Here is a 10418-nt window from a genome sequence, read left to right as displayed (position 1 = left end):
CCCAGCTAATGTTTTGTATTTTTAGTAGAGACGGGGTTTCACCATGTTGACCAGGATGGTCTCAATCTCTTGACCTTGTGATCCACCCGCCTCGGCCTCCCAGAGTGCTGGGATTACAGGCGTGAGCCACCGCGCCCAGCTCAAAACCATTCTTATTGAAACAGTTTCAACAAATAAGCACTGTTGACACTTGAAAATAATAAAATTACTTTTCTTTTATAAATTATCTATTATTCTATCTTATTAGACTGACTTTTCCCCCCAGTTATTTTTAATTTTTAGAGTGCTATTCTTTATCTGAAAGCAGTTAATGCTAATTTTTAACAGGCTTGTATTTGGTCTTTGTAGTAAATGAGTTAGAAATTCCAGAAGCTAAATAGTAACCTTAAGAACCAGATACTATACAGTGACCTAAAGAGATAATTTAGCTTTTCATAAAAACTTCAACTTTTGTAAGTAGAGGAACATAATTCAGAACTCATATGTTTTATGATTAATACCTAACCATACCCTTTGTGGTTTTATGTTAACCTGGAACTTTAGCCAAAAATGAAATTAACTTTTATTTAGTAGAAATCTTTATAGTAATATACAGTTTTCTTAAAATCTTTTATGAAGCAGGTAATGTTTTGCTCTTGATCATTTTAGATAATTTAGCTTTTCGACACAGTTTTCACCCAGAAGATTAATGTTTTGTTTAATTTTATATATTACTCTTTAACCCTTCTTTCTGATATAAAGAAATATCCAGGCAAGAGAATCGCTTGAACCTGGGAGGCAGAGGTTGCAGTGAACCAAGATCGCACCATTACACTCCAGCCTGGGTGACAGAGTGAGACTCCGTCTCAAAAAAAAGAAAAAAAAAGAAATAATCTGTTTTGTATTCTGGCACACAGAGAAGAGATCAAAAGGAGATAGTTACAAATCAGTCTACTCACATATTGCTGCCTAACTTAAGATTCTTAAAAAGTTTGATTGGAGATATATATATATATTAGAGAGAGAGAGAGGGATACAGATAGGTGGATACAAACACATGACATACTCTCTCTCTCTCCTTGGGTCTTGGGGCCACATTTAAAACTTGTAACTGAGGGTTTTCCCATGGTAGTCCAGCAACTTTATCAACCACCCAAGGGAAAATAATTAGGTAGGTGAAACAGAATAGATCAGCCTAATATTTGAGAACATACTATTTTTGTGACCTCATTATTTTTCCTTTTTTAAAAACCATTTTCTATTAAAGGTTTAATCGGTGGAATGAAACATCTTGTAACTCTAGTCCACAACTGCTAGTCACTAAAAAACTGGCTCATTGTTCTGTATGTTCTCATCCAGGTAAGGAGACATGGGGAATGGTTATTCGTATCTGATACCCATGTTTTAATTCTTGTTTACATAGTACTTTTTACATATCAATATTAATAATACTTTGAAGGGTTTTACATTGTCTTCTCTACTAGATTGGCAATTTCTTGGAGTCAGGAGTTTTGTTACATAGTAGTCACTCAGTAAGTGTTTATTGAAAGCAGTAATGTGATGTAGATGACAAATGTAGGATAAGTACAGTTTCAAACTATGATGCCAAATTACTTAGATCTTAAAATTATGTTTTCAATATAGAAATCCATTTTAAGAAAAAAATATGTACTAAGTCTGAAGGGAAAATAGAACTGATACCATTTGTTAATATATTTGTGTATACTTAAATAATTCTTCATTGTTCTGTAATGCATTTTAATTGTGTGTGAAGACAGTGACAAAACTAATTTCTAATATATGTTCACCATTATTGAAAATAGCTTAGATCTTCTTCATTAGTCTTGGTTTGAAAAAAAAAAAAGGTGAACAGGTACTGGATGAGAAAGGCCTTTCATTCCCAAAAGAGATTAGGATATCATGTTAGCTCGTCTTTCAGAAGAAATTCTGCTGTATCTATTTGTCTAAATATATTTTTATTATTAAAATATAGATAAAATCATGGAAGAAAATAAATGTTTTTTAGAAATAAGATGCTATTGTATAGTTTTTTGATAACTTATAAATGACAATTTGAGGTCATAGCAAGTATGTATGTTCCTCCATATTCTTAAGACAATGTAGAAAGTAATCAAACTTTCCTTTTAAAGGGAATTAAATTTCTACACCCGTGCCGCAGTCATCATTTGTTCATGTTCCAAGGATAGTTTAAAAATAACTGAGAGCTAGACACTAGCAGAGGTAATTAACTGCTATATTCTTTTGATAGACTCATTAAAGAAACTATTCTATTAGAGCTGTTCTATTAAGTAAATAATATTTTTTTCCAATAATTCTACTATTTTGCATGTAGCTTCCACTTAAAAGTTTTCTGTTGCTGTCTAATTAAACACTTTCAGATAGAAGAATAATTTTTGAATATTTTTTTCTAAAGTGTCATGTGATAGTAATAGCTCAAGATCTGATTGAGCCCAAGAATTACTATGGTGTCTATTACTCTATTCAACGTAAATGTATTGAAACCCTTCTATATGCTAGGTAGTGCGCTAGGCAATATCAATTTTTGAAAATTCGGATACAGGCAAAAAGAATGTATGTAGAAAGTAATTCTAAGAAGCAAAACATATTATACTTTTTTTTTTGGGTCTCCATAAAGGTTCACCTAAGGATCATGAACGTAATGGTTGCAGATTATGTAAAAGTGATAAATATTGTGAGCCACACGATTATGAATACTGCTGCCCTTGTGAGTGGCACCGTACGGAACATGATAGGCAACTCAGTGAAGTAGAGAACAATATTAAAAAGTAAGTTTTTAAAAAAAAAAAACTGTGCTTTTTCCTGGCATGACCTATACACGTCTTCGGTTGAATTTTTTCCACTTAATCTTTCCCCACGTGTCTAGATTAGTCACATGTTTAACAAAAGTTTTTTCTGATTTCTTTTCAAAAATTTAGCTAACTCAGGAGATGGTAATGTAATAGTTATTCAAAGAGAAGCTTGATTGTTTGCGATACTGTACATTCACATTTATCAAATGGGAGGAGATTGGCTGAGATGATTTCACAGTCTAAAATTGTCTTATTATAGTAATAACATGTATATAATTTTTTTTTTCAGGAAAGCTTGTGGTTGTGAGGGATTTCCCTTCCATGAGGTAATATCCAGTAATTCAACTGTACTTATTTTAGAAACTTTCTTATAAGTTTAGGTCTCAATTCTTATTTTCTTTTTTCTTGCTAGGTTATTCAAGAATTCCTTTTAAACAAGGATAAATTGGTGAAGGTTATCAAGTACCAAAGACCTGATTTGTTATTGTTTCAGGTATCTGAAAATAAATTCTTGCTTTACCATATGAAGTTATATGCTGGAAAGATAGCAACAGATATTCACTCCGATTGGTCTGAAGGAGGTTTAAAATTAAAACAGTCAGCTCTTATATTTTTTCAGCGTTTATTTCTAATCTCTCATTTCCTATAAAGTGGCCATACTTTGCATACTGTAAGATGAAGTACAGTTATGCTATTTTAGAGGATGCCTTAATTAGCATATATGGATATATTACATCCAGGGATATTTTGGGGGAAGAGGGTCTAATAACCAGAGAATGTCAAGATCAAGTATGTTATTCTTTTCCAAAAATTGAGATCTGAAATTAATGACCTAAATTTAAATTTGAACCATATTCCGTTTACTGTGTAACCCTAGATATGTATTATTCTCAAAATAGAAATAATATTCTTATCTCTTGAAGTCACCATGAGAATTAAATGAGATTATTTATAATAACTCCTAATATGGTGGCTAGGGACACAGAGTGGCTCAATAAATTGTAACTGCTGGGTACTTAACAAGTATTAATAGTGACAGCCACATTGATAATGGCAGCCAACAGTTATTAGACATTTAAATTTGCTGTTTTAACATATTACATGTAATCTCAATCTTTATAATCTGTGAGCTGGGTTTATAATATTTTCACATTATAGATGGTAAAACTGAGGCTAAGAGAGGTTAAGTAAGTTATCCAACATCTAAGAAATACCATCCTGGCATTCAAATCGAGAGCCCTCACTCTTAATCATTATGCAATAATGATTCTTCATTAATAATGATTCTTCCTTAGGAGGCTCATTCTTTTTTCTCAGAATATTCTCATTGATGCTACTTTAATTAATGTTAATTCTAAAGGAAAATTATTAATATCACCTGGGAGTGCTATTTGTCTCCAAGAGATAACAAAATATTGTTTTATTATATTTACAGAGATTTACTCTTGAAAAAATGGAGTGGCCCAATCACTATGCATGTGAGAAGTTGCTGGTACTTTTGACCCGTTATGACATGACAGAAAGAAAGCTTGGTAGAAGGCACTCTAATCAACTACAGCCAATTCGGTAATGTAAAGAGCTGAATGGTGAAGACTGTGTTTTTACTTGAATCTCTTATAATTAAAATATTTTTAATATCTTTAAGCTCGTTTTTGTAAAGGTGGAGGAAAGGCCTCTTGGAATATTAAAAACTTACTCAGGACTTACAGTCTGGACAACATAGCAAGTCATGCTTGATCATACTTTTCTACTTCAAACACATAGTAATAATAGATTATAAAGAGAAACAAACACGAAAAGATATAGCCAGGCTTTATAAGACAGCTATTTCAATGGACCAGGAAAGGAACAAAAATGTAAAGGGAATGTGGGAACTAAAACTGGTTTGGCAGAGCCTTAAGTCTAGAAGCAGCAGTATCACCCAGGAGGTAAATCTCTGCAATGTAAAAAATAAAACAGGGACCAAAAGTGCAAGATGTTGATGGAGTCAGGCTTATTTCTTGAAACCCAGTAGCTAGGGTGTAATTTCTTTGTTTCTATTAGGAGATTAGAGGGTGGGGTAGATAATAAAAAACTAACCAAATGCTGCCTGAAGGCCAGAAAGCCTACTGGAAATTACTCAAAAAAGACTAGAGAGATAGAAGTGAAGACAGATAAAATGTAAAAGAACTGAAGAAGAAAACTTAACATATGAAGAAATGTAGTATTTTAAAAATCAAGAGTTGGATCATGAATTCACTTCAGATTAAATTAAGTTTTAAAGCAGTCTGATAAAGGTTTTGTACAGGGCTTGGGGGTGGTTAGCCTTTCAGAATGCTAGAGTCCTCAGAAAGATGAAGACATATTTTTATAAGCAACAGAAGGCAAAATTATAAAAGTGGGTATAAATAGATGGATATTAAAAGTGAACAATTAGAAAGCTTAAAAATAGTTGCTGAAATAAAAAGCAATAAAGGGGACTCTAGGCTGAACTCGGTCAAAAGAATTAGTGATTGGAAGACAGCACTAATCAAGTCACACAGAAATAATCTCAAAGACTCTCATATGAAAAATGCTTAAGAGTAGTTTTGAATTAATTCCTAGAAGCTAATAAAAGGTGAAAAAGTAATTTTGAAGAAATCATCTCTGAGAGTTTTCCAATATTTAAAACAGATAAAGTTATACTCCAAATTAAAGCACAATAGATAAAATACCCAAGGCATATTGCAGACATCAAGGATAAAAGGAATATCTTAAAAAGTACCAAACCAATCAGGCAGCAATCATCAATGGATATTAAAACCATTAGATGAAAGATTGCTGGAGAGAAAGAGTAGACACAATCTCAAATACCACTCTACAGATTAATTACAAAGGAAAAATGATATCTTCATAAATGGAGAAATCCAGTGGACATCAGTTTAACCAAATGATTAATTACCAATAAAAGGACAATAGACTGATATCATATGCTTTCTAATATGTTAAACTGAGAAAGATACCACATTATCATATAATATTTTTGCCCAAAAAGTTTGATCTAGGCAGGGCATGGTGGCTCACACCTGTAATCCCAGTACTTTGGGAGGCTGAGGCTGGTGGATCGACTAAGCTCAGTTCAAGACCCATCTCTTCCAAAAATAAAAAAAATTAGCCAGGCATGGTGGAGAGCACCTGTGATCCCAGCTACTTGGAAGGCTGAGTTGGGAGGATTGCTTGAGCCTGGGAGGTGGAGGTTACAGTGAGCTGAGATTGCACCACTGCATTCCAACCTGGGTGACAGAGTGAGACCCTGTCTCCAAAAAAAAAGAAAAAAAAAGTGTAATCTGAATCTAATTATGAGAAAACAATCTAATGAATCCAAGTGAGGAACATTCTGTGGAGCTATTATCCTGGACTCTTCAAAACTAAAACAAAAAAATATAGAGAGTTTCTGGATTAGAATAAAGAGACAACACAATTTGAGAAAAATGTTATGATCTTGATTGAATTCTGAATTGTTTTTAAGTCATAAAGGACCTTTTTTTAGGACAATCAGAGAAATTTGAATATGGTCTGTGTATTGTATTAGTGTTAAACTTTCAGAGTGTGATAGTTGTTTGTGGCAATGTAGGAAAATACTCTACATAGATAGGCTGTAGGGGTGATGTGCCATGAGACATGTTTGCAACTAACTTGCAAATTAACAATTGAATCTCAGTACAAGTATGTGAGTATTCATTGTACTATTTTTGTAACCTTTATGAAGGTTTGACATTTTTCAGAATAAAGTTTGCTGGGAAATAGCAAAGAAAAAAGATAAACCATCTGGTAGCACACATCTTTGATAACAGTAATAGATGACAGAAGATGCAGGAGTGATGTTTCAAAGTACTGAGCAAAAATAATTTACAACCTTGAAATCATTAAAACATTATTCATAGGAAGCATTTTGAAACATGAAGACTAAGAGTTTACCACTCATAAACTTTCCTTAAAAGTGCTGTTAAAGGGCTGGGATGGTGGCTCACTCCTGTAATCCAATCACTTTGGGAGGCCAAAGCAGGTGTATCACTTGAGACCAGGGGTTCTAGACCAATTTGGCCAACACAGGGAAAACTCCCCCTACTGCAAATATAAAACATTAGCTGGGCATCGTAATCCCATCTACCTCGGAGGCTGAGGCACGAGAATCTCTTGAACTCAAGAGGCAGAGGTTACAGTAAGCTGAGATGGCACCACTGCACTCCAGCCTGGGCAAATAGAGCAAGACTCAAAACAAAACAAACAAACAAAATATAATGATTGTTTTTAAGTGTTGTTAAAGGATAAACTTCAGCAAGAAAAAAAAATGAACACAAAGGGAAGATGTAAATTACAAGAAACAGTGGTCAGCTCAGGAATTGATTAAAATATGTTTGGATAATTTAATAAACTAACTAAAAAAAAGTATATAAATATTTGTATAATGTTTAGTGATTAATACATGATGCTGCTGATGATAAGCCAAAAATCCCAAAGTATGCATTCAAACACTTAAGAGTACCTGCTAGAAATAAAATACCTTTCAAACCAGCACAGTTAAAATAAGAAAGTCAAACGATCAAACCAAAAGAATACTGGAAGAAGGAAGGTAGAAGTAGCAAAGAAAAAGCTGGTGACAGGAAACACAAAATAAGATGCATGAATGAATCCAGCAGCTATATCAGGAATCACAAATAATGTAAGCAGATTAATCTCACCTATTTAAAGACAGATTATATTGGATAAGTAAATAAAATTCAGCAATGTTCAGCTTATAAGGTACATGTAGAATAATACAGAGCTTGAAAATAAAGAGATTTAAGAAGGCTTAGTAGGCAAGTACTGTACTTATCAAAGTAATATAACAAACTTTAAAACAAAAATCATTATTGTGGAGTTGAGGAACATTGAATAATAAGGAAAGGAACAACCTACCTAGAAGATTTAACAATAATAAACTCTATGTACCTAACAATATTATCTTTTAAATAACTAGTCAAAGGAATAACTAGCCAGTAATTCCTTAAAATATTTTTACCTGGAAAAAAAAAATCTATGGAAATTATTCAGGTTACAAATTGAAAATTTCCAAATAACTTACGCAATTAATACTTCATTAAATGAATTTATTTTTCAGAATTGTTAAGACCCGAATCAGAAATGGAGTTCATTGTTTTGAAATAGAATGGGAAAAGCCTGGTATGTATTCACTTTAAGCAAAATGCTCGATTTATAACATTTGACCATGTATGTCTAGTAAATATTGTATATGTATATGTATTCAACGTGTGTGAAAAATAAAGATGAAACCCATTACATGCACCACAGATTGATTTCATAGTTTGCCTGTGTTATTTTAGATAGGTTTTGACTAACAGTAAATATGATATACTTTGATTTTGTTGTAATGTCTTAATTTTACATTTCTTTTGTAATATTACTAAAATAGTAATACTGAAATAGTTTTTATTGATATTTCTCAAATAAATGCTTTTACAAATAATCTGGTCATTCAATTTCATATATATTACATCTGAAAAAAATTAAGATTGGTAAAATAGCCCCTGGGGTATACTTCCTTTCCTTTTATTACCCTGCTTAGTTTTCATTGGGAATTTTTCATTGTCAAATTATTCTTATTTTTGCTATAGACAGAAATACAGTGAACTCTGAATTAGCTCCGATACTGGAGATAGTGAAACACAGATACTTTAAAATGGAAAATGACACCAAGTTGATTTCTGTTTTGGCTTTGAAATTAGATTGTATGATCATATTTGAGAGAATAGATTTGTCCAATGAAACTTTAAGCTGTAGGTAACGTTGAAGAATGAAATTATAAACAATTAGATAAACCATTCCAAGCAATTAGAGGAAAATAGAATGCTGAATAATTTTAAAAAGTATTTAGGAACAGTTACACCAACTAGTATATTTTCAGGAAAGAACATGATATTAATTCAGTTTGGCAATGCATCTCTCCTGTCAAGAACTGAGGGTCAGATACCCATTTTCACTGATCCTTGTGGGAGCTATTATGGGAGAAAATGCACCTCAAGCTAGTTTAAGATCACTTACTGTCTTTGTTTCTGCTTTAAACTTATCAGCATTTCTTTATAATTTGGCTTATTTTGTGGTTTTGCCCACATAGAAAATAAACATAAGAATCTAGTGCACTGTTTATATATACACTGTATTGTAAATTTACATATGAACATTTTTATTTTCATTTATTAATTGCTTGTAAGTCCATTTAGTTTGGGCTTGAGACAGTGATACCCTCTGAAACAACAATCTGGAAAGTAGTAATACTTTTTTTTTTTTTTGAGACAGTCTCTCGCTCTGTTGCCCAGGCTAGAGAGTGCACTGGTACCATCTCGACTCACTGCCATCTTTGCCTCCTGAGTTCAAGTAACTCTCCTGCCTCAGCCTCCCAAGTAGCTGGAATTATAGGCACCTGCCACCACACCTGGCTAATTTTTGTATTTTTTATAGAGATGGGGCTTCACCATGTTAGCCAGGCTGGTCTCGAACACCTGACCTCGGGTGTTCCGCCCCCCCTTGGCCTCGAAAATTGCTGGGATTACAGGCGTGAGCCACTGCGCCCAGCCTGGAAAGTAGTAATACTTTTGATGACCCTTTCAATTGTGTTCATTTCAGAAGTCATCACTAAAGAAAGCTGATGGTGAGTTTTAGGAAATTTTTTTATTCTTACCTGGAATTTTAACACTTACTTAACTGAATTAAACCAACCAACCTTTTCTAAACAAAGTATTCTTTCAGCTGCTGCTACCATCTCTGAAATAAAGAGGATTTAAAATTCTAATTTAGGAAGAATCTCCTTCCAGCTCTTACCAGGCAAAATATAAGTAAATAAATTTTGTACTGCTATCAACAGATTGTTAGAATCTAGGTGTTATAAAGCAAGACTTGCAGTGAATATTCCATTTGTGAATAACTTATTTTACCTGGTAAACTTAATTACATGGAAATACTGAATTTTTAAAAATGTGTAATTAAGGATGCTTTGCTGTATTTTTGATATTTTAGAACATTATGCAATGGAAGATAAACAACATGGAGAATTTGCTCTACTAACAATTGAAGAAGAAGCATTGTTTGAAGCAGCCTATCCTGAGATAGTTGCTATTTACCAAAAACAAAAATTAGAAATGAAAGGGAAGAAACAAAAAAGTAAGTTTTGGGTTTGATAGCTATTTATGCCACATGCAAATGTTATAGGAGTCACCTCTTCTGTTTGAATCTATTCTGTCTGAATTATACTGAAGAATCTATAAAATCAAGAGTCAAGAACTGTATTCCTCCTTGTCTTCAGGTACTTTTCTTTTAAAGCAGAAAAGCCAGGAATAAATCATTCTGCTCTGTCTACTAAATTAGCCCAGTGTTAATAATAATTATACTGACCAATTATTGAGCAACTACTATGTATAGCATATTTGGGGTTTTAAATACATTTTCCTTTCCCAGAACTCAGTGAGGAAAACAACTAAATTATAACATTGTTTTTAGAGGGAAATATTTTATAATATTTCTAGGAATTCACTGAGACAAAAAGGCAAAAACTGTTTATATAGATTTTTCATCTGAACTGTTTTTTTTACCCAA

General features: G+C 32.8%; 1 protein-coding gene across 3 annotated transcripts in view; it reads left to right on the top strand.

Annotated features, from left to right (window-relative positions):
• GEN1 (GEN1 Holliday junction 5' flap endonuclease) overlaps positions 1-10418 on the top strand; it is a 28096-nt gene that overhangs the window by 16017 nt on the left and 1661 nt on the right. For all 3 annotated transcript variants that reach the window (XM_032294068.1, XM_032294066.1, XM_032294067.1), the window contains 7 exons: positions 1247-1338; positions 2636-2786; positions 3100-3136; positions 3223-3303; positions 4246-4376; positions 7930-7991; positions 9843-9986. In XM_032294068.1, the coding sequence (XP_032149959.1) occupies positions 1247-1338; positions 2636-2786; positions 3100-3136; positions 3223-3303; positions 4246-4376; positions 7930-7991; positions 9843-9986 (698 nt within the window). The remainder of the gene's footprint in view (positions 1-1246; positions 1339-2635; positions 2787-3099; positions 3137-3222; positions 3304-4245; positions 4377-7929; positions 7992-9842; positions 9987-10418) is intronic.

Source organism: Sapajus apella, unplaced genomic scaffold (genome assembly GCF_009761245.1).
Source record: "Sapajus apella isolate SASKATOON/1434 unplaced genomic scaffold, GSC_monkey_1.0 scaffold31, whole genome shotgun sequence".
Classification (NCBI taxonomy): Eukaryota; Metazoa; Chordata; class Mammalia; order Primates; family Cebidae; genus Sapajus; species Sapajus apella.
Note: the sequence above shows the minus strand (reverse complement) of the source record. Positions and strands in the feature narration are given on the sequence as shown.